At 39.1% G+C, this 25,418-nt stretch overlaps 2 protein-coding genes across 3 annotated transcripts in view; one reads left to right on the top strand and one right to left on the bottom strand.

The window, feature by feature from the left end:
* The first annotated feature begins 10,278 nt into the window (after window positions 1–10,278).
* LOC104936033 (B-cadherin) lies at window positions 10,279–23,708 on the top strand. Its single transcript, XM_010751972.3, has 18 exons — window positions 10,279–10,676; window positions 13,456–13,549; window positions 15,066–15,160; window positions 15,281–15,439; window positions 15,803–15,925; window positions 16,360–16,515; window positions 16,956–17,100; window positions 17,620–17,792; window positions 17,977–18,105; window positions 19,047–19,232; window positions 19,384–19,628; window positions 20,207–20,349; window positions 20,487–20,578; window positions 20,758–20,890; window positions 21,334–21,552; window positions 21,880–22,010; window positions 22,409–22,552; window positions 22,898–23,708. Exons 1-18 carry the CDS (start codon window positions 10,626–10,628, stop codon window positions 23,108–23,110), a joined length of 2,631 nt encoding a protein of 876 aa, XP_010750274.2. The 5' UTR covers window positions 10,279–10,625; the 3' UTR covers window positions 23,111–23,708.
* Window positions 23,389–25,418, bottom strand: part of rasgrp3 (RAS guanyl releasing protein 3 (calcium and DAG-regulated)) — a 35,278-nt gene continuing 33,248 nt past the window's right edge. For both annotated transcript variants that reach the window (XM_010751974.3, XM_019267667.2), the window contains one exon: window positions 23,389–25,303. In XM_010751974.3, coding sequence (XP_010750276.2) covers window positions 25,295–25,303 — 9 coding nt within the window. In that variant the 3' untranslated portion in view covers window positions 23,389–25,294. The remainder of the gene's footprint in view (window positions 25,304–25,418) is intronic.

Genomic DNA, 25,418 nt, shown 5'->3' with positions numbered 1-25,418 from the left:
GACTGTAATTCTAAAGAGGAACCACACCTACACTCAGAGCAGTGACAATAGACGACTAGGGAACACAAACTAAAGATAAAGAGAGGTTAGGGCGCAGGGTGTGGTCATGAGGTTTCTCAGAGATAAACAGCAGGCAGGCCTTCCAGGGATTAGAGGGAATTAAGAACCCAGAAGGATTCTTCTCACATGTACGAGCCAGATAATACTGGTGTAAGGCAAAATACAAGCAAAACAAGCTATGGAGTCACATGATTTTTTTAACACATTCACAGTCATAGAAAACATGTAGCGCAGGTAAAACTGAAGCACCCTGAGGTTCTAAATGTGTGTTTAAACATGATCCAGAGTAGTTAGGTAAAGGCCTAGTAACACCTTGATTCCACCAGGTCTGGTCATGTGGCCATGACACTGTTCAGGTTTGTTATCCACATATTTTTTCTTGGTTTATGTGCTTCTACTATGGTTGAGAGCATCTGCTCTGTGTTGTTAGACATGGCTGGTTAATGTGTGTGACTTATTACAACAAATCTATATTTTTACTTTTCACACTGTGAACTTTAAAAAATCCAAATAAATCAACTTCACATCATACAACAGAGCTGAAATCTTTTCAGCACATTGTCTCATCCTATATTCTACAGCCGATTCAGAAGTCTGTCAATATTTTTATATCTAACATAAGTCTTCATTCAAATGCTGCCAGAATAGACAGAGTCATTCTTTGGATACTAGATATCACAATTCACAGTCCACAGTGATATTCAACGTCTTACTGGAATCTGTACCACACGCAACATTTTCTATTTTGCCAAATGTTTTATCAAACATTACTAAAACATCTAAACCCATTTTAAGGAAACTGAACAAGTAATATTAATTTCATAATAACAACAGCATTAGCATAATGAATAAATAGTCTTGTCCTCTGAATGATTACTTTGTTTTATTTTCTTCGGTGAACATGCATATTAATCCTCAGGAAACCACAGCAATAACACTCTAACACTACTGAATATTCTGAAAGCAGATTGTTGAGGTCAGTAGACCTTAAAGGAACATTACATTTGTTGATGAAATTACAGAAATTCCCATCTAACATCAGGAGGTGACAACACTCTTTCAACAGAGTTTCAGTCTGAGTTCCCTCCAACGCACCCTGACTGAGTGTGATCACAGCATGACTATGATGCCTGAAAAGGCACGCCACACACAACCACATACACACTAATGACAAAGAGGAAGTTGCACAATCAGAAACATTGAACAGAACCCAGCTCATGGTGAACACAGCAGCAACAATAATAATGAAAATTACAACTATACATGTAATGGAAATACAACTAATAGTAGTTATAACAATAACAATAATACATTTGTAGTGGATGTCAAGCAGAACCACAGCAGCAGATGCAACCACAATCCCTGATCTAGGTGGAGCCATGATCCATGAGAATCTGTGGGACAAGAAAGCAGAAAAACTGCAGAGAAGAAGCTAAGTTAGTTAGGCCTTGTGCACGTCCATGTGCATGCTCACAGCTCCATCTGTGGAGGACCACACCACGGTGTCTCGTGAGGATGAACAAAGCTTTACCACTCTCTTTACCATCATTCCAGTTTCGTTGCACTGGTGAGAGGTTTCTATTATCATGATCATCTTAAAACTTAAATCACCAAATAGTAAAACATGAAGGTCTTTTGGATGAAGTTAAAGTTACAGTATAGCACGCAATGCTCAAGTTAAAACCTTCAAACTCATGGATTTTAAAATAGTTGTGAAACTAACAATATAATGAAGTTACATGAAAATTATTTTTAGTACAATAGTTTCCCCTGTGTTATGATTGTATTATAAGACTTTACATTCTGTCCCATCATACTATTATAGATCTCTGTACCTGCTATTTTTTACATATTTCTAAAATAATACAAATTACGTAACATTCAGCATTTGCTTTTTCATTTCATTTTTAAAAATGTATTTGTGATTTTCAGTTTCTATCCAACATCACAGAAATGTTCTACTTGCTTCAGGGGTCAAGGCACAGAGTATCACCTACAGCAGTCTGAGCTGGATGGAGGGGAAACAGGAAGCACTTCATGGCAAAGCTCCATCATGCAGTTAACTTAAGTAGTATGTAGTAAATGTCCCAATGACAAATGAAATAAACACAGTTTACATAAAGAATACTTACAAATAGTGTGTAGCTACCAGTTCTACCATGTATCAGACTTACGGTACGATGTGATGTAATCTAAGATGCAGAGGATGTACTGTTACTATGAATGCTTTATTCATAATGCAAGAATAAACTATTATCAAAGAATCCAAAAGTGTTTCAAAACATTTCCCAACATGGTCATAGACAGTGTGCTCAAACAGTTACTGAAGAGAGAAAAGAAGAGAAGGAAAAAAGATCTCAAGAAAACATCACCACCGTCATTTGGTGTGTTCCAAGCACAAATACTTTTACGTCATATATACCTCTACATACTGCTTTGAGATCAAGAATTGGCAGTGGGAGGGTTACTACTTTATGTATATATTTAAGGAATTTCTATCCTTCGGTTACACATGTTTTGCATTTGACACCATTGACCATCAAATTCTTTTACAGAGACTGGAACATCAAATTGGCATCAAAGGAACCGCCCTAAGCTGGTTTAAGTCGTATTTCTTAGATCGATCTCAGTTTGTTCACGTCAATGATGAATCCTCCATGCAGACCAAAGTTTGTCATGGAGTCCCACAAGGTTCTGTACTTGGACCACTTCTATTCAGTTTATATATGCTTCCTTTAGGGAACATTATTAGGAATCACTCTATCAATTTTCATTGTTATGCTGACGACACCCAATTATATTTATCGATCAAGCCTGATGCAACCAATCAGTTAACTAAACTCCAAGCATGCCTTAAGGATATAAAAAGTTGGATGACCTACAATTTTTTGATGTTAAATTCAGACAAAACTGAAGTTCTTGTAATTGGACCCAAACACCTCAGAAACTCTTTCTACAAACTTAGTTACTTTAGACGGGATCACCCTGGCCTCCAGCTCCACTGTAAAGAATCTTGGAGTTGTTTTTGATCAGGATTTGTCCTTTAACGTCCACATAAAACAAATTTCGAGGACTGCATTCTTCCACTTACGTAACATCGCTAAAATCAGACGCATTGTCTCTCAGGCGGATGCAGAAAAACTAGTCCACGCATTTGTTACTTCAAGGCTGGACTATTGTAACTCTTTGTTATCAGGCTGCTCCAATAAGTCTCTTAGGACTTTGCAGTTAATTCAGAATGCTGCTGCACGTGTTCTGACAGGAACCAAGATCAGAGATCACATCTCTCCCATTTTGGCTTCCTTGCATTGGCTACCTGTTAAATCTAGAATAGAATTTAAAATTCTTCTCCTTACTTACAAAGCTCTTCATGGTCAGAGATATGGTCAGATATCACCATCATATCTTAAAGAGCTCATAGTACCTTACTACCCCTCTAGAACACTGCGCTCTCAGGATGCTGGGTTCCTTGTGGTTCCTATAGTCTCCAAATGTAGATTAGGAGCCAGAGCTTTCAGCTATCAAGCTCCTCTTCTGTGGAACAAACTACCATTCTGGGTTCAGGAGGCAGACACGGTAACACTTTTAAGAGTAGACTTAAGACTTTCCGTTTTGATAGAGCTTATAGTTAGGGCTGGCTCAGGTCATCCCTTAGTTATGCTGCCATAGGATTAGATTGCTGGGGGACCTCCCTCTCTCTCTCTCTCTCTCTCTCTCTCTCTCTCTCACCATCTGTAAACTTACATGTCTCATTAATGCATGTTACTAACTAAACTTCTTTCCTGGAGTTTCTGTGCTCTGTCGTCCAGCAGGTTCTCGTGGATCGTGGCTGCTGCTGTGGTCCTGCATGACGTCCACTACACATAGTACCACTGTCATTATTGCTACCATATCTCCTACTGTAATCATTTCATCATTCATTGTGATTCATTGTCATTTTATCATTCATTGTAATTCATTGTCATTTTGTCATTCATTATAATTGTACAATATGTTTGTGTTGATCTGTCCTGTACACGTGACATCCATTGCACGTCTGTCCGTCCTGGGTGAGGGATCCCTCCTCTGTGGCTCTTCCTGAGGTTTCTTCCACCTTTTTTCCCTATTAAAGGTTTTTTGTGGGCAAGTTTTTCCTCACTGGGGTCTAAGGACAGAGGGTGTCACTCCCTGTACAGATTGTTAGGCCCTCCGAGGCAAATGTACTTTGTGACTTTGGGCTATACAAATAAAATCTGATTTGATTTGATTTGATTTGACATATCACGTGTGGGCCTTGAGGTCCTCGGCAGTAGTAGTTGTCTGGCTTTGATTGGGGACAGTAGGTGCCAGTCTATTTCAATGTTGTGGTGACCAGAGTCAAAAGAACTGAATGTTGGCTTCCTAGACATAATAAATAGCTACAAGAATGTGCTGACAGTAACACTAACATGGGTAAAAACATTCTCTTTCTGAGATTATTTCTGGGCGTATAATATTTGTGGTGTTATCTGTAGGGATTTAAAGTCTGACCACCAACATGAGTTCTGCAGACTGTGAGACCGACTAAGGCACTTCTGATGTACTTTGAGAGTGTCTCTAATTCTTCTTGATCAAGGGTCAATAAACATAATGTGGCTCTTCAGGTGAAAGCACAATACACTCCATCATGACTGGGTCTGTCCTCCACCAACACGCACACACAACACGCACACACACCCGCTCAACCTGAATCTAGACTCTTGTCTGTGGCGAAAGCTGAAGTTGTTTGTGTCTGTGAGTGCCTGCTGTGTGATCATGTGACTGGTCATGTTTATGTCAATGTATGCATCTGAAGCTCTAATCAGAACGTGAAAGGCTTCCCTGCATTAAGATTTGATGGGAACTAAAAGCCTATGAACAGCCTTATGATGGGCTTTTAACAGGAAGTCCAGTATTACATGATGGAAGTGCTTTTATGCTGTAGTCAGCAGCAGACATATAGATAAACAACAGCGGACTCTTCTCCAGGCCCACTGGCAGACACAGAGGGAAACAGAGAGCTTATATTCTGTCCTCCCTATGGAGCATTTCTTGTAATCCCCCTGTGTTCAGAATCACTGAGCGGGAACTGAGAGCTGACCACATCTGCTGGCACATTCTGCTTCACGCTATTATACTATACTATTGATGTAAAAAAAAAATAAAAGTCAACTGCTTTATGAATTCCTTGACTTTAGTATATGGTTTACCTTTTTGGTCATGATTTATTTTACAGATTCAATATACAGTCAAATAACTGAGTTTTTAATCAGTCAATCAGGCAGACACTGAGAAACTAATTCATGCTTATTTCACCTCAAGGCTTGATTACTGTAAAAGAAGTATGGCAAGTCCGCTTTTAGCTACTGCAGCCCCCGTTTCTTGAAACAGCCTGCCTGTGGATCTGAGGGACTGCACCTCTGTAGACATTTTTTTTAATTTAAGAAATTAATTTTTAGCCTGCCTCACCATTCACTGCTGAGTTTTTAAGTCCTGATCATTCTTTGTTTTGATCATTCTTCTTATTTACCTTATAGGTATAGTTTATATAGTTGTGAATAAATGTACATGTATGTACCTCCTCACACATGTAAATGTATATGTTTGCTTGTATGCACCCTGGGGAAATATGTTTGAGCCGTAACAGGACAGCCCTGAAATAAATTACGCCTTCATGACAGGTTACATTTTCCTCAAATTAAAGTTGTTGTTCGATGCTGCTGCTGAATTGTATGTGTTATTCTTGAAGGATGACTCAATTATTTTGTCCATGCTATGCATATCAGTTAAGGTATGCTAATTTCTCTGTAATGTAATGTAATGCAGCACAAATGAACAGCACCACAAACTACATCCTACCAGAATACCATTAAACTGACACCTCTCTAAAACATTAGAAACTTCCTGTAGTAAATCAAGATTTGAGACTAAAGGAGCTATTTGGAAAGAACAGAAAGAAAAGAGAGAAGAAGGAAAGAAAGACATCATTTAAAGATATGATGTAAAGTATGGAATTGTCTGTTGTACATAGTTCAATCATTTTCAGGCTGATTATCTTTTATTTTACATAAATACTGGCTGTTTTAAGAGAAGTTTATGTTGGAGGGAAAGTTTTTCTACTGTTGCTACTAGAGAAGGGTTTTTTTTCATTATGTCTAAAGTATTTTTTTGTTAATAGTCAATTGTCTATAGCCTTCTTTTTAAAATTACATAAACATGATTAGAGATATATCTTTTTAATGTGAAACATTGTTTACGCTGTTTTTAGTTGGTTTAGTTTGATGCTCATTTATTTTTATCCACTATAGGAAAGGACATCAACGTTGCATTAAAGAAATGGATATGGAATTTTGGTAGTTTATTACATAATGCAACAAATTATAAAATTTTCTTCATAAAAAAAGTGCAACACTTGCATTTTGTAATAACTGATGCAATATGTAACAACTTATTACAAAATGCGGCAAAGTTTATTTAAAGTTTATTAAAATCCTTGAACGCAATATGTAATACTGCTACTACTGTTAATTTATGATTCAGCTTATCATTTTTGATTATCATTATGATTCAGCTTATCATTTTAAAAATTCAGTTCTCGTATCATTGCAGTGTATCAGTGCTGTTGTTTGAAGTTCATCTGTTTTAGTGTTTCCCCATTTCTGTCAGCAGATACTAGATTCTCTAAACATTGACCTTACAGTTAATCATTGACATAATCTCCCTTTAGCAGCCATAACTAACAGCCTTGACAAATGAAGACTGCTGAGCAGTATAACAAGACAGAGACACAGTGTTTACTCCTCACAATCTGACCTGAATAAATGGATGCTTTATGTGGAGCCATGAGGGCAGAGACAACAATAACCAACCACACCACCTCAGATATACTAAAGGTGTAAAAGTTCATTCTTGAACAAGTATGAAAGAAAAAAGAAAAAAAAAAGACAGACATACTCTCTATGGCAGCTGAACAAGGACCATGAGATAAGGTGGAATGTCCTGGAAAGAGTTCAATATATGGACCTTGACTTTAGATTGTTGTTGTTCAAGATCAAAAGTGAAAGAAGAGCAAACTTTCCACAGCTCTTTCGCACACTGATCTCAGTGCAGTTACTCATTAATCAGGAGCAGTCATTTTACAGCATGAGTCCAAGATCACACTAGCAGCTCTGTGAGGTAGAGCATGAAACGGGCCTTAGTTGTCAGGCCCGCCCGATTCAAATAAGCGCTGGGAATCGGGACCCGACGGGACGTTGCGGGTTCGGGCATAATTTTTTATCATTTGAATCGAGCCCGTGCCGGGCTCAGGCTTGCGTTATGACTTGCGCGGTAAATGAGCGATCATGTGATGCGTTTCGATCTGCGCGAGACAGGTGCAAAAATGGATGCTGAGGAGGTGAAACTGAGGTTATCCTGTGGTGACTGTGTTGGTTGAGCCAGCGAAAGCAAGGTCTGAGGTGTGGAAAAACTTTGACCATCTACACAGTTACAAAATAATAAGCCGGTCGCCTATGTTATGTACGTTATGCGCACATTTGAATAACGTCGGGCTGCAAACGGGTTTGGGCTCGACAAAGCTGTCAATCAAAACGGGCCAGGCCGGGCTCAGGTCGAATTCTATCGAGCCGAGGGGCCTGACTGAAACGGGTCGGGCCTGACTTCTAAGGCCCGTTTCATGCTCTAGACCATCATAACAATTAAAAATGTAGGTCTTTCCTACAGAGAAATTAGTCAGTGAGTACAGTCTCCATCATCAAAAGGCACTCAGAAACTAGGGGAAATTCTGCCAGGAAGAGGTCTGGGACCCAAAACCACAACAGAATCAGAAGACAAGTTTCTGAGAGTCAACAGCTTGTGTGATCACAGGTCACAGTCAAAAGTCACAGTTTTTAACTATAAAGAGAACATTTCAAGCTGCAGGTTTGACAGGTCAGCAAGAAACCCATTTCTAAAATGTCAGAATAAGAAAATAAGGGTTGCCTATAGGCATTCTACAGCACCATGCAGTACCCTCTGGTATGCGCCTGGTTGGTCAGGTGTTCATCCTACAGCGAGATAATGATCCAAAGCATAAGTCCATACTATGCCAGAACTACCGTAGGGAAAAAAAACAAGATGGTAGTGGCCAGCACAGTCACCAGACTAAAACCCATTGAGATGGTTTGGGATGAATTGAACAGAAGATTGAAAGCAAAATAACCTACAAGTGGCACACATTCATAGGAACTTTTACAACAGAGTTGAGAAGAACTTTCTGAAGAATATTTGATTTCCATTGTAGAAATAATGCCATGAACAGCTACTGCTGAAACCTTGATCCATGCCTTTATCAAATCCAGAATAGACAGCTGACAATTCAAAGTCCTTCTGCTAACTCAAAAGTACCTCCATAACCAGGCCCCCTGTTGCTTTACAAATCTCCATCATCAGACTTCATCCTGCAGCCTCAGCTTCTCTGATACCACCCTCGTCTCTCCACCTCTAAGAAATAAGTGCTGGATCTGCGGAGACAGAGCCTTCTCCATAGCTGCCCCCACCCCCTGGAACTCTCCTCCCAAACATTTCAGAGAGTGCACCAGCCTTTCTACATTGACCATCATTTGATGTTTCCATCCCTAGAAAATATATAAGATATATAAATAAAACTTGACTGGTGGGAAGTGTGATGAGCACAACTGAATCAGTCATTCCTGTAACTCAACAAACTAACAATGTAATCTGACACTGCTTACTGGCTTCCTCCCACTCATTCCATTTCTCTCTGTTCCACATTGACCTTTTTCACAGGCTTAAGTGGTGGCCACTGAGAACTGACCAGTCTTTTTTCTGCCCCCACATTTCCCTGTCTTTCTGTGGGAAAGATGAATGACTGATGAGGGGAAGAGCAAAAGATAACATCACTTAATTGCTTTTTGAAAACCCCCTTCTTTAGCGCTTAATCACTCTTAAGCTGTTAAGGTCTCGATTATAGACTGCAGTAGAATGCCTATGATAGAAGGGACGCTTAAAAAAACTCAATGTTTAGACATTGTGTTAAGCTGTTTTATCTGCAGAGCAATGCAGACAGACCAGAACATAAATGCTCACTTGCATAGGTTGTATGTAAGCTCTACGCACAATTCAGAGTCACAGCCATCCCTAGATCCTCACTACAATAACAATAATGGACCTTTTTTTTTTTTGCAACTGCTGGGGCTAAATATTTAAAATAATGTACAAAGAATGCTCACCTTTGTAAACACATGTTGAAAATGAGATGGACCTGTCAGGTGGGCCCATCTTAATGTCTTTAAATCATATTTTATGTCATTTATCTATTTATGTTTCTTATAATTATGCACAAAATATGAACAGTACAAAAACAAAAATAACAACAGCCCCAGCAGATAACATTACCTCTTTCTGACTACCTGTTACTCAGAGGAAGTAAACTAGGAACACGTAAGTGAGCATAAAAGAATGGATGAAGGAAGCGCTCTCTGCTTTGGGATTCATTTTTTATATTTATCACTAGGCCATAGAGGATGACTTCAACAACTACATTAAGATAATGATTTATATCTATGTACTATAACCTAGTGGCAAATAATTTATGAGATGATGCTTTCAAATGATACACTGGATATAGAGGTCAAAAAAGGAAATTGAATATACACAAAGTGAAATATATCAGCCACTATACCAACTCTGCGTTTGAGCATCCTGACATCTATGTGCTCAGACAGGAGTGTCTTTGTGTGCCACCTGTCCTGGCAAACAGTGTAAATACAGCATCAGTCTTGAATACCTCGCATCATGCCTAGATTTTAGGCGTTAAAGGATTCTCAGATCTATCATGACTCATTGTTTTAAATTAAGGAAGTCGTATGGAAATGGGGAACCTGAAACCTCTGCTGGTTTGTCGAGAGCTTGGTGGGTGGTGGTTTTCAGGCTGGTTAAACACTAATAATGACTTGACAAACACTCCCATGGCTGGTTTTACACTAATGACTTCACAAATAAAATGTTCTCAACTACTCACATATTCTTCATATTCTTCAACTGTTTTGTTCTTAATGAACAACCATGGTTGGAATCCTACTCCCCACAGATGAGTTGTAAATGTATGAATATAAATAAGTGTTAGTCAGTTTTTGTATATTATGTAAGCCGGGAACACACACGAACAAACACACAGAGAGAGAGAGAGAGAGAGAGAGAGAGAGAGAGGAGTTGTTGCTGCTCTCAGCTCAGGCACAGATCATTGCTGATCATTGATTATTATCTGCTGTAGACGTATCTATCGATCTATTGTGAAACAGGAAGTCACAGAAACTGCTGGTATCTGTCTCGCGAGGCGTGTTCAGCCTCTATGACCATATCAGGAGCACATCCCGCGCACCTGTAAGCTGACGTCATACGCTGAAAGTACCTGCAGTGACTCGTCCAGCTGAAGTCACTCACTCACTGAAACTACATTCAGGAAACAAAGAAGACACGACGACGAGAGGCGAAGGAATATAAGTTTGTTTGGAAGGAAGGTGACGGTTCTTCAGACTTTCACTGGGGGAAATATTAAAAGAGGACAGATGGGGGCCGCTCGTTTCGCGCATTTGGGCGTTATAATGATCATTTTTCAGGTAAGATTTCCTGCAGTCGGAATTTGAACACGGTGGTTAATGTGGCTGCCTTACTGAAATGTTTCAGAAACATTCGCTGCTTCTCACTGAAGGTGTTTCAGCTTCCCTGTGCCGCAGCAAGCAGCTGTTTTTCTCGGAAACTTTTAGCACCTTCCCCGCTGCCTTTACCTGAACGGAGGTCTGCTGTTACTGCTGAAATACTTCCATTCTTTTTTATAAGTGCTGCTTCAGACATGTAACGAGGCTGAATTAAAGAGAAGGTCTTCAATAATAAGTCATGTAATGAGTAATAAACTTAAAAGTAATGTCTACTTCAGTTTTATGGCCAGACACACAAAGCTGCTTTCAATCGCCATTTTTTTCAGAGGTGGCTTGTTTCTCCCCTCGAGGACAGACCGCCACGGGCCTCGCCCTTGTTCCGTTGATGACGTTGTCGGCAGGTTAAAATCTAATCGATCATATTCGGTTCGGTTTGATCACTTACAAATACACACCTGTCATTTACTTACATTTAAATAAATGATCAAAGGTGTGACTTACTGTTTAACGATCAGTATTTAAAAATGAAAAAAGTTAGACAGTTGGTACTTTTCACTTGATGAAGCTTAATGGCAAAGTGGACTAGTTTCTATGGAGGACCTAAAGTGCCAAAATCAAAACCAAATAAAATAAATACGCACCAAAATGTTAAAAATAAATATAGGCATTAATAAACGTAATTTGTTTGAATTTGTTTCTGTATTAATTTATTATTTATATATTTAAATTTCCTTCATTTTTAAAGTTTTATTGCAAAGTTATTTTGCCTTCGTACCCCCTTATTCTCCCATATTTTCATGTAACTATATGTATCCCTGCGTGATTATGCAAATGGTGGGGCTGTCAAAAGTATGTCATGAGGACATCACAGTGCATAGACTGGTTAACACCAGTGCTGTGCTGTACTGTGCTGTTACTAATATAGCTAACCGCTGTCTGTAGCTGCTGTCAGATATTCTATTTTTATATTCTATAACAGCAGACAATTAATTCCAATTTATAGAAAAGTAATATGAAACCACACACACTTCCTGTTTTCTGTGTGGGTGTGGTCTCCTCTTCCCAATCTTGAGATCTGGTTTGTCTTGTGAATGTAGTCCAGATGGATGTAAACAGTAAACACTTTGTTGTACCAGAGACCGCTTAGAGAGTTCTTTAAATTAAAGCTCTTTTGTTTTTGATCATGTTTGAAGTTCAGCAGCGTCAGAGAGGAGACAGAGTCTGCTGATGTCTGTTTGAAAAACATGTTAGTGTCAGAATGTTCCCAAGATATGTGGCTTTTGAAAAATGAGTCCAGTATTTGCTTCAGTGAAGTGAAACAATCTCATATAATTTGTGCTCACATTCACTTCTACTATTAGAGGCAACACACATACTCACCTGCTGCAGGTCCACTAAATGGGGGCGCCAGATGTCACACAGAGGAAATGACTCAGTCTTTGTCTCAGCTCTACTGGGCTCTTCCAGCGGTCTAAGCTCCTCTACTAGAAGCGTTAACAATAACACAACCTCTGACTTCTGTAGCTAACCACAAGTATTAGTTATGATGAGTGTGTGTATATATATATGACTTATGTGTACAGTAGTCTATTTGGCCGTCATGGCTGGCCGAGTTCAGTACTGTTCTTCAGGGCCTGCACTGCACCAGAGGTTGGTGGCAATGGGCCTGTGAGGACATCAACAAAAACCAAATAGCTAATGTATGGCAAAATATATAAACTACATAAATTCAGAAGCTGCCCATGTATGTTTCACACAGAGAAGCTTATACATGTAATGTAGAAGTCAGCATGTACTGATATTGTATACTTCATAGTGCATCCAGAAGACAATAAAATTTTATTTTAATTTTAGGTCTTAATAAGATTCTGAATAAAACACGAGGATGAGCTCATGATAGAATGTTAGTTAGTTCAATGAGTGAGCCATCTCAATTATTTCCCATTTCTGAGAATTGCACGTGTGTGTATTGATCAGGTAGACTTGCGTCATTTTTCCAAACTACTGTAGCTTGGAAAATAACGATGTGGGCACTGAATTTGATTAATTGACTGACTGATTAATTGATTTATGCTGAAGGCACTTAAGATGGCACAACACCAGTCCTCTGATAACTGTGAAAAAAAACATAACTTTATAACTTCACTCAAACTAGATAATGTTTTACTGCAGCTAGTTAGCAGCTATTTTAGCAACAAGCAGCTAAATCTACCTATCCCGACAGGAAATTCAGAGAACGAAAGCAGAGCAGAGCAGAACATCTTTTCTCTGTTAAATTGACTGTTTCACTTTTGGACTGTTGGTCAGACAAATTAGGCATAACTTGTGGTGTGCATGTTTCATATCTCATAGACCAAACAAAAACATTGAGTGATTAATCCACAATGAAAATATTTGTTGTTTAGCCTTTATTGGTGCATGCATATTAACTCCTTCCTTCATTCATATACATACACACATGAGCAACCATGTGTTCCATGGTATAATATTGCATAGAAATATATACATATAATGCATATAATACTCTAAAAAGCAGTGAGGTGTTGTGTGAAGTATGAATAAAGGGTATAAGAGTGACTGATAAATATAAATATGTAATGTGTTCCATCTGGTAGAGGTCCCAGACCTTCTGGATCCATGTGTTATATGAATGGGGGTCGTCTTCAGCCTTAGATTGCACACTTTCAATACTACTGCATTGTTTTTATTACTTTTTAAAAAAATGCATTTCCTCCCCCAGGCCTCAGCAGCATGTGTACCAGGATTCAAGTCAGACATGTTGATCTTCAAAGTGGACACACAGGACCTGAAGCAGGACTCGATGCTGGGAAAAGGTAAGAAAAAAAGCAGGAAGTTGTTCTCTCACTTATTGCCTGTTGTGGTGTCCAATTCCAACTTTCAGTGTCATTACTTATTATTATTATTATTATTATTATTATTATTATTATCATCAAACATTTTAGCTATGGAAGCATCTTGACTTGAATTATAGTCATAAGTGCTAAACTGCTCCTGCTAGAGTGCTCCTCTGACTCAGATGGCCTTCTACAGATTAGCTGTTCACATTGTTCTCACATGTAGCCCAAACAACCTCAGGTCTCAGCTTGCACTGACTTCAGGGCAAAATGTAGTCCTCAAGCCTGTTTTGCAGGCTCAAATGGTGTAGCTTTTGTTTTTGTTTTCAGTTAACAAGAAGGGATTATATACAGCATGTTTTTTGTTTTTTCAAACATCCAGGCATGCATTGGGCTAGAGAACAGTTACAGAAGCACTGACATGCAGAGTCCCATGAGAGATTTTAACTTCTGGGAGAATGGAGACCATAATGACCCCGTCTAAACTCTTCTGGGACAAGTTACCAAATGGTAGTGGTAGCCTAAAAGATTAGAGAAGTGATCTTGTGACTGGAATCAATCCCCTGGACTGACAGGATAAATCTGTGTGGGGAAAGTGCAAGTCAGTCTCTTAACAGTTTCAATTAAACAAGTTTAAGATTAGAAAGACTTTAATGATCCCACAGCAGGGAATTCACTTGACACAGGTAAGCTCCTTCTTACATGGTGGGAGTAGCAGTTCGTTGCTGAAGGAGCTGTTTAAGGCCTCCACAGTCTCATGCAGGAGGTGAGAGGAGTTGTTCATGATGTCAGCTTTGCTAACTTCCTCCTCTCCCCACTTCCTCTATGGAGTCTAGGGGACAGTCCAGGACAGAGCTGGACCCCTTGATCAGTTTGTTGAGTCTTTCTCTGTCGCTCTCTGTGCTTCCCCCTCCTCATCAGATGACTGCATAGAATAATGCAGATGCCACCACAGAGTCATAGAAAGTTTTTAAGAGTCCTGCACACTGCAAAGGATCTCAGTGTCCTCAGCAAGTGGGGATGACTGACGCTTTTTGTACAGTACGTACAGACCAGTCCAGTTTGTTGTTGAGGAGAACAATAACAATTACACAATTCATCTGTAGTATAAAATCGTTGTTGTTGGGCGCAAATGTGGCCAGGACCGGCGCTGCTGCCCCCCCAGATGAGTTAACTGCCCACCCACACGTGCCATTCTATGCCTGCCATTTGTTCCAGTCTGAAGGAGAGGCAAATGGTGGAGCTTCATTTCGATTGAACTGCTGATAGATAGGCACTTTATTGATCCCGATAGAAATTTAAGCTGCTGATGATGCTGACCAGTTGATGATACAAGTGTGTGATAGGTCTCATGTGATGATGTAGGATATGCAGGATTACTGCATATTTAATTATTCACTCTTAATGAGACTTTTGCAAAAGGGCGTATATTATTTTGTTTATGAACTTAAGACTTTGTCTCCATGTGTAAAGAATAACTGTTTCTTCTGTCCAGTCCCAGTTGACTTCATTGGCTGCCCAGACAGCATAGGATTTAGTTTTAGCAGTGATGACAGCAGTTTCATGATACAGAAGGATGGCACATTGAAGGTCAGTAGAATTTAACACTTGATTGTAAAACTGATGCACACCAATCCCACATCCCTACACATTTAAGCCTATACACTGAAGCCTTTACTGATGAGTTCCCTTTCTGATGATTATCTCCAGGTAATTGCACCGGTTTCCCTTCATGAAGGACACCGAGACTTCTTCATCCATGCCATGGATTCTCAAGGTGGCAAAATGATTCTTCCTGTCAAAGTTCTGTACGATGAGAACTACCATCAGCAGCACCTTACTGAAGTGGACTCTGACACTAACACAGAGGTAGGAATACTTATACTATTGAGCATGAAATAAGTTTGCAACTAAATCCTGGACAGGGTACACCTTGGACAATAGAAAAGTAAAAGTAGTTGAAGTGAGTAAAAATGAATTATAATTTAACTAAATATCATCCCAAAGGCTGTGTCATTGCTTTGTGAAGTCTACTGAGTAGTTTGCACCCTGCATTGCAGCTTTTGCTGTCAGTGTTAATTGGGTGAATGTAATGTGCAGTGTAAAAGTGCCTTGTGTGCTCAGAAGACTAGAAAGATGTGATATCACTACAGTCTATTTATTTATTCAACTCTTTTCTTCATCCTTGTTTGTTTGTTTGTTTGTTTGTTTGTCTATCTGTCTGTCTGTCAGGTGCCTGTTGTGTATTTCCCCAAGTCCAGTGAAGGTCTGAGGAGGAGGAAGAGGGACTGGGTTATTCCTGAACTCAGTGTTGCTGAGAATCACAGAGGACCCTACCCCTATAAAATATCTCAAGTAAGAGGAAATTAAGTGACTGAGAAATTGATACTGAACTGTATTTTGAATAATTCTTTCTTCCAGTTGTTTTCCACTGCAGTCATTGCGCTCCGACCTTTTTGAATGTTTAATTTTAAATTTCTTCTCGAGTAAAGCTGTAGCCCGTTATTTATTTCCAATTATTTATTAATCTGTTAACCTAAGATAAATAGTTGTTTCCATGTAGTAATGACAGTGTAAAACGTATCATGGCTCATGAACATTCAGAGATCACAAAAGCACTGACCTGAGATGCTGTTAACAGGATGTTGAATATTGTTATCAGGCCACTATCTATAAGTTAAAGACTTCTCCACGGCTTCCTCACTGAAGCTGAAATTAGCAGTATTGCTATATTGTAAGTATTGTTGTCAGTGATAGTGGTATAACTCAGGACTGTGTTATTTTTACAGATCCGTTCTAATGAAGATGAAAAGAAGAAGATCTTTTACAGCATTACTGGTCCAGGAGCTGATCAGCCTCCTTTAGGTCTCTTCCATATAGACAGAGATACTGGTAATCTGTATATCTCACAGCCACTGGACAGAGAGAAGCAAGCCAAATATACAGTAAGCATGCTCTCTGCTCAACTCACTTTTTACTCTGTTTCCGTTAACCAACATTTTATGCCGACACAAAGTGCACAGAGTTACGCCTTGACTTATATACCAGCTATTAAACATTCATAGAAAAGTGAATTATAGCATTCATAATGCTTCATGACTACACTTAATAATACAGTTATAAAACATTATAGAAGTGACTTACAGTGAACTATAACTTCAAGTGTCTCTATGGATGCTCTTGAGTAGTTATAAACAAAGGTTGACTGATGGGGCTCATAACACATTATGACTGCCTATACTCACCTATACACACACCTCAACAGTCAGCTGTAGCAGGGACTCATCATTTTTGTGCATGTTCCAGTGATACAGAATGAAAGCATCTACATGGGTTTTTCTTGTATGTACAGTGTCATAATGCAAATCTGTTTGTCTGTGTGCAGTTCCATGCGCATGCTGTTGCACAAGATTCAGGACAGGCTGAGGAGCCTATGGATATTGTCGTGAAAATAATTGACCAGAATGACAACAAACCTGTTTTCACTCAAGACACGTACCTGGGAGAAGTTCCAGAGGCCTCACCAGAAAGTATGTTTCACACCAGCCTTCAATGAAATCAAACGACAGTACTAACACTAACAGTGAGAGAGATAGCTGCTACTCTTTGTCCCAAACTTTGATCTATTAAAATCCAGGAACTGCTTTTGCAAACAAACAGTTTAAACATGTTTTATAGTCTTCTCACTTTGATGATCCTCCATGTTTTTTTCTAGCTGTACATTTGAGCAAAACCAATGACAGACAAAATAGTCAAATTCTCACATTTGAAGCAAACATTCTAACAGGCTGAACAAAGTTAATTGGTCTAGGTAATTGCCAGTTTTGACTCCAGAAGAACAGGTAAGAAGCTGAAATATAAAGAAATCTTCTGATTTATTAATTAGGGAAGTCTGTGTTTTGTCAGATGCCGAAGAAAATGCAACTCTGTCATTATTCTCATCAGGCTTTCTTTTGTAAATGGCCTCTTTAATGACATGCTCTCAATATGTGAAGGCTTTGTCCATTTATTTCTTTTCCATTTCTGTTTTTTCTTTTCCCTTTCTCCAGGTTATGAGGTGATAAAGGTCAATGCCACAGATATAGATGAGCCGAATAATGATAACTCGGATATCCGATACTTTATTGAGGACCAGGATCCAAAATTGCCCAGTGACAACCTCTTTGGTATCAACGAGATCAATGGAGTCATCAGAGTCAAAGCCCCTGGCCTAGACAGAGAGGTGAAGCTTTGGAATATATTTGACCCATCTTTCACTTTAGACTCTTGCTTTTGTACACCACACATTTTTAATTGGACATTCTCAATACCGATTTTCTTAAATGTCTTATTATATTCTGTAAAATGACAGCATGTTCAATCCTTTCAGTCAATGTGTTCAACTCATTGTGTGTCTCTTCAAACAGAAATACCCAAAGTACACTCTGACAGTAAAAGCAGCTGACATGAAGGGAAATGGGTTGGAATCAAGAGCGAAGGTCATCCTTACTGTTACGGATAGTAACGACCATGCTCCTGCCTTCACTGAAACCTCTGTAAGTACAACACACTTATGACCTGATTTCTTAAACCTCTCTGCAGAAGAGCAATTATGTAATCATAACTTAACAACTGTAACGGGGCACAGTATATCTGTTGACCTCAGGAGTTCTCATCATGCGAGTGACCATGTGGCTGTGGTTTGGAATATTGTTGTTTTTTGGGTGGGGGTTTCCACCTTTTTACTCAAAACAACAACAAAAAAAATCAATAAACAATATCTTCATCTTGTGTATTAGAGCAGATTTTAAGTTTGAATATGAATTCCAACATGTGTTTAAGGAAAATATGTAACTTGCTTTTAACAGTGATACCTAGTGGTTAAAAATCAGTACTGCAGTGCAAATTTAAAGCACTAGAGTCCAGTGCAATACTGTGTGTCAAGATCTCTGTCACAACACAATCTTACGGTATCTATGAGATCAAAAAGACAAATTATTATGATGGAGAAGAGGAGCATTGACATGGACCATGTGCGGTATCAGACGCAGAATAAGACACAAGCAGACCATTCGGTCTTGCAAAAGAGCTTACTGACTGAAGTATTGTTGTCAAGAAGATTGTATTTTAGTTGAGCATGTTTTCCTGGTCTCTGATGATGTAGCATTTTATGATTGAACACAGTAAATATCTTGCATATTGTTCCTTTTAACTTTCATTTTTGGTGCTACAAGGGTTACAGGTTGTGATTCTGATCTAAAATCTGACATTTTACTTCACTACATCAACTTTATACCTGCTAAAATAAGAAGCTTGTTTTGTTTTGAAACCAGCATCCCAGTGTTGTATTATGAATTCCAATTGTAAATCTGCCACTATGCTTGCATACATGTAGTGCAAGAACAAAAATACTGAAACACAATAACTTAAGGAGGTCAACAACAGCATCCTTTTTGTTTTAGTCTCACATTTTAACACATCCTTTGCATTCTCACAGTATGCAGAATCAGTTCCAGAGAATAAAGTGGACGCTCAGGTCATTAAAGTGTCAGTAACAGATGGTGATGAGCCACATTCTCCAGCCTGGAATGCCAAGTTCACAATTGTTGCTGGTGATCCTGATGGACTTTTCACTGTGAAAACAGGAAATAATAAAAATGAAGGAATCATTACTACTGCCAAGGTATGAACTAAACCAAGAATTCTTAAATTTGTTACAATGCTAATGTTGTGAGATACCTGTTAGGTAAACAATTCAATTTAGGCTTTAGGAGGTTGTAAGACATTTGTCTGATTTAAATTATGCTGCTGTGCTTTTCCTTCTGTCCAACCAGGGTCTTGATTTTGAGAAGACCAGCAAACACACACTATTGGTTGCAGTGGAGAATGAAATTCCTTTTGCCACTCCACTGCCCACTGCCACCGCCACAGTAGTGGTGAATGTGGAGGACGTCAATGAAGCTCCCATCTTCAACCCAATAGTGAAGCTTGTCACAAAAATGGAGGACCTTCCTGTTGACAGTGAAGTGGTCCAGTACACAGCTCATGACCCAGACACTGCCCGCAAACAGAAAGTCATGTAAGAAGTACTGACGTACAAGCACACTCTATGCTAACACTTGATACTACACAGCTTTTATGTTTCAGCACCAGACAAGCATGTATTATATTGTAGTTGTGGTGAGGCAGAAGGGCGCCCAATGTGTGAATGTGCAGACAATAACCCTAACATACTATGTTGTTTTACATGAGTTGGCAAATAGTTTTTGTGTAGGTTGCTTTGCTCCGACATATATATAAAAAAAATAAATAAAAAAAAAGTGTTTTGTTTGCATACAATATTTCCTGTTGGGTAGGGTGTGGAATCCATGAAACATGTCATGTTCATCCGTCAGCTGTTGGTCCTCTTGCCCAAAGTCACAATTAACATAAACATGTCAAGCATAGACAACTCTCAAAACAGAGCTGATACAGAGTCGACTCCTGAGCATTTTGCCAAAGAAAAAGTAAAACTCTCTAGCTTAAATTGCTCCCAAATTTTTCCAATAAAAACACATTAAACGAACACATTGTAAATATCAAGTGATTGTCAAAAGATCCAGTCTGTGATGTTAGTCGTAACTATCTCACTGTGATATTTTGTTTGATTGTATCCAGGTACAAAATCCTTAGAGACCCTGCAGGCTGGCTCAGTGTGGATAAGGAGACGGGCCTGATCAAGGTGAAAAGTCTCATGGACAGAGAGTCCTCTTTCGTCAAGGACAACAAATACACAGCACTCATCAGTGCATATGACAATGGTAGGTGCGAACAAGCCACACACTTCTACACACTGATGTCCAAACAAGTCATCCATGTATGGCTGTTATCTTACTGCTTCCCTATAACTAACTTTATTTTGCTTTCCTGATGTGTGTTTGTGTATGTGTGTCACCAGATGAAGTTCCAGCCACCGGAACTGGTACTCTAATGATCACGCTTGACGATGTCAATGACAATGCACCCACCATTGAGGAACGTAAAATCAAGGTGCCTTTCCCAAATATATAACATTTGTCATGTTTGTGAAATTTAAGATTGACAGGTTTTTGGTACAGAACTTAAATTCTGTAATTGCTGTACAGATATACACAAAGTGACTAAATAAATGGAGTCAAACCTGTTATTGGCTTCAGCACAGTTTTTAATGTAACGTTGTGTTTTCTTAGTTATGTAACAAGAATCCAGCTCCTCAGTATCTGACAGTCACGGATAAAGATGGACCAGGCTTTGCTGCTCCATACAGGGTCTCCTTACATGGCATGTCGAAGTCCAACTGGACCGCAAAGATGAACGGCACCAGTATGTAAAATATTTCTATCTTTTCTGCCCCCTAGTGAAGTTGCACAAAGCAATCCAGAACTCAAAGTCCTTCATGGAAAATATCAACAGTAATTGAGTAAAAATGATTTTCAGTTGTTGTGTGTGCTGAAAGTTTTCCTCTCTGTCGTCATGCTCAGTGTTTTGTGACATTTGAATGATCAGGTGCCTCAGTTTAGGTGTAAGATTCAAAATCGTTTGCTAAGATTTTGATGACTGGAGTTCATTGGTAAGGTGATACAGCATGGGCAGAAAGATTGCCTGTGGAGGAAAAAAAAAAGACCCTCTGGAAGTGAATTAGTTCAGGCCAAGATATGTTTTTTAATTATTTAAAAAAGCAGTCAGAAAATGTGTCTTCCACTCATGATACTAGAATTGGATAAATGAAACTCAAATAAATGGTCCTGTTTTCCTCTTTGTTACAGAAACAGGCATCATTTTGAACTTAGCCACCGATCTCCCCGGTGGAGACTACACTGTGGTCCTGAAGGTTGGAGACAACCAGGGTCTGGAGCAGGACAGCACCATACAGGCCGAAGTGTGCGATTGCAGCGGGGAAGAAGTGATCTGCAAACGCTATGTGGTAGCTGGCACTAGCCTACCTGTAATTCTGGGAATTCTCGGAGGCATCTTGTTACTGCTCCGTAAGTCTGCTATTTGGTTTTAGTTCTATTTTGTTTTATAGATCATAATTCTGTGGGAATTGGAGAAGTTACAACGCTTTGTATTAAATCTGTGGTTGGAGCACTGTAAGATATTTCACCCAACCAAACCTGTAACAAGTTCTCTTCTGAACTGAAGTTACATTCAGTAAGTCCAGTGAGTCTCCAGATCCACCTGCTTCAGTTTTGCAATGTAGTGACTGCTCAACTCTCACCACTTGCCCATAGTTCTCTCTCTGCTTTAGGAAATAGAACTTGTGGTGACAATCATGTGATTGTTGTATTAAGCTTCGTATTCTGTATATTTAGTGTTGGTGTTGCTCCTGCTGCTGTTTGCAAGACGGAGAACGGGAGAGAAGAAGGAGCCTCTACTGCAGGACGACGATATCAGAGACAACATCTATTATTATGATGAAGAGGGAGGCGGAGAGGATGATCAGGTACATGAACACAGATGTTGGAACTGATTTCTTTGAGATGAGGAAATGCAACATTTTCAGTCAGGCATTAAGGCACATGTTTGACCCAGTCCTCTGATCATTGTTGTTTCTGATGATAGATTCTCTTAATCTTGTTAGATTGATTCTGTGTAGCAGAATTTAAATGTTTTAGCTAATTCTGATGGAAAATTAATCTGCAAAGTAACTATAGCTATTAGATAAATGTAGAAGTAGAAAGTGGCATACATTTTTAATGATGCTAGATGGAACTGACATTACATCAGACATAGATTAGATCATTCTGTGTGTGTATGTGTACATATGTAATGTGTAGATTATCAAACAGGAGATCAAGCTTTGAAAACATTGATTCCATTTGCTGATGTGTTCTTCTTCAGGACTATGATCTGAGTGTTTTGCACCGTGGTCTGGACAACCGCCCCGAGGTGTTCAGAAACGACGTGGTACCAAACTTTATGCCCGCTCCTCAGTACCGGCCTCGTCCTGCCAACCCAGAGGAAATCGGCAACTTCATCGATGATGTAAGTCAAAGATTCACACGGATTCATTCATCCTTAAACTAAACCTAAATCGAGTTAAAATAGGTCATTTGTCACTACAGTATTATGTTTAAATAGCAAAGCCTTCAGCCACCATATACACAAATGTACATTGTTCTTCTGTTATAGATTGTCACACAAGATGACAATAATTGAATTAAAAAACTGTGTGGCCCCTTTTTTGTGTTGTTTATGGTCATGATTTTTTGATATGGTTTAATACTTGTATTATTCACTCTGTCAATCATTCCTGATTTTCCTGACTCTGGAGTATATAAAAATTAGAAGTTCTATGAAATGACAACATATCCGTTTCTCGTCTCTTAGAACCTGAAGGCAGCTGACAACGACCCTACAGCGCCCCCCTACGACTCCCTGCTGGTGTTTGATTATGAGGGCGGTGGCTCTGATGCAGGGAGCCTCTCCTCGCTAAACTCGTCGAGCAGTGGAGACCAGGACTACGACTGCCTCGGTGAATGGGGACCCCGCTTTAAGAAACTGGCTGACATGTATGGAGGAGGAGAGGATGACATGCTGTAAATGCAGCATAGAACAATAATGCACGTATGGCTGTGTGAATATTTGATTGACGTAAGCATGAACTGATAAGTGAATACATCCCAAAGAAACTGTCATCAGTAGTTCAGCTATTTTTTGTGTGGGGAGTTCAATTCAGTTCAGTTAGCCACTGCTCAGAAGCCAAAGGAGGAGCTTGTTTTATATATTTTGAATGCTTCAGTTCTTGGCCTGTCTGTCTTTTAGAGTCCTGCTGACTAAAGACACAATGATGTCATGACGCCTTGTGTTTATTTTCACTGGGTTCTGGAGTCACTTCCAGACTCATTTTGGCAACACATGGTACATTTTCTGTTTTTTTTGTTTCTTTATACTGTCTGTTTTATTTTGCCGGTTTGTACTACTGCTGCAGTTAAATGCTTTGTATTTCTATTTGATATCTAAATGATCACAGTGAAATCCAGGTACCCAGCCAACACTGAGGGTGTGCTTAATGAGTTATCAATAAATGCTTTTTAAATTGTCTGTTCAGTTGACATCACATTGTAATGTCAACATTTTTGCATTTTCTTCCAAAGGTACTTGTTAATTTTGAATTTTTTATAAAGTTATCTTAATACAATGAAACAGTCTTTTTATTTCACCCAACTAAAATAAATCTTTTGCTAGATGTTTAACAGATAGACAAAAGTTGTGCATTCGCTGTTGAGCTTTCATATAAAATTACAACGGTGCATGAAAACGCACACAGGAGACTTAAACTTGATGGAAATTTGGCACTCAAACATGTGAATCCAGTTTCTCCATCCATGCTACATAACTTGAAACGCACTAGTCACCAAATAGAACACAGCCAAGTGGGGCAATGTCACCTTTGTATGGAAGTCAACTGTGGGTACTGCAATACAACACCCATTCTTTCCAATAGAATCAGTACTTTCCATATCTTCGGAGGTTGTGTTTAGGAAGTGGTCTTTAGTTAGGTTCCTTTAAGGTATGACACTATGGAATGAATGCCTGTGGGTAGAGAATGAACCTGCCATTTATGCAAACATTTTGGGAAAAATCTATGATATGTTATCTATCACTGTTGGTCAGAAAAAAACAAACAAAAAAAACATTTGAGGGTGTCACTTTGGGGCATTTTTCACTACATTACAGACATTTTAGGTTTTTTTTTTGTTGTTTGTTTTTACAACCATGCTGACATTGCCCACCTCTTGTCTCTTCATGTGAGACTCATCTGCTGTCACACTTAATGTCAGATTCGCCTGACAGTGATGGGTAGATGGATGGAATGATGAAATGTTTTAAATGGGTTTTTTTTCTGTCTCTTGTTCTGGTTAATGTTTCGTATGGAAAAAAATATTTTTATTGATATAATTTATTTTTTTAAATCTTGTTTCATAATAGTAATTTTTCCACAGCGAACATTTCATTTCATGTCATTAATATGTGATTGTTTGTTTGACTTTCCAACGAGATGTTAACGTTCACTTCATACAGATGCTCTGGGCCTAAGTAATGCTGCCATTAACGTAGAGTCTTTTATGTAGTAAGAGAGGGGGTTGTGGTGGTGGATCGACATGTCGCTAAATAATTAGAAAAACGAAACAACAGTTTAAATCATAATTTAACATATTCCAGGGTTATGCAGGATCGTACATCATCAATGTTCTGTATACACTCTGGTTGGATGCCGTTAACATTAACTTACATTTTCCCATTTTTTACGACTCTACATACAAATATCTGCATACACTATGTCTGTCTGACCATTCCAACAATTCCAACAACTCCAGCTATATTTCAGTTTTTGCAAGTAACTGGCCAGCAGTGGTCCATGAAAATTAATGCATTCTACACTAGTGAAGTTTAAAAATATCTCACTTATTATATTATACCCTGGATCAAAAATTAGGCCACAAGACGTCACTGATCCCTAGATGATTACACTGCACTGAAGGGTATGGATGGAGGTGATGTTTGTCTATTATCCACTGAGCTCCATTCAAACAGTATGTCCTTTCATTCAGCTACGCAGTGTCTCTCTGCCTGTGCTTAAGTCTGAAGAGGACATCATAACTCCAGCTCACTGAAAGGAGTCCTCAGGCAGCCCAGCACATCCCCCAGACAGAGGAGCTTCCTGGTTCCAGCCACTAGGGCCTTTGTGGACTCCTGGTACTGACCGTTACCACCGTGACCAAGTCAGCTGTCCTGGAGAGGAAGAGCAGAGAGATTGGGTCAATAGTCATGGGCGGACACACTATTGTTCTTCAAATCTTTATTATTAGTGACGAGTACCCACGACACGAGGCACTACTCCCCATAG

The sequence above is a fragment of the Larimichthys crocea genome, chromosome I (genome assembly GCF_000972845.2).
Source record: "Larimichthys crocea isolate SSNF chromosome I, L_crocea_2.0, whole genome shotgun sequence".
Classification (NCBI taxonomy): Eukaryota; Metazoa; Chordata; class Actinopteri; family Sciaenidae; genus Larimichthys; species Larimichthys crocea.
The sequence above is the reverse complement of the archived record's forward strand: the minus strand, read 5'-3'. Positions and strand labels throughout refer to the sequence as shown.

Excerpts from the sequence above, each read along its gene's own strand:
- LOC104936033 (XM_010751972.3), top strand. The coding sequence starts at position 10,626 with ATGGGGGCCGCTCGTTTCGCGCATTTGGGCGTTATAATGATCATTTTT. Across the intron at positions 10,677-13,455 it reads TTATAATGATCATTTTTCAG|GCCTCAGCAGCATGTGTACC; the intron begins GTAAGATTTCCT and ends TTCCTCCCCCAG. Across the intron at positions 15,926-16,359 it reads ACCCCTATAAAATATCTCAA|ATCCGTTCTAATGAAGATGA; the intron begins GTAAGAGGAAAT and ends TTATTTTTACAG.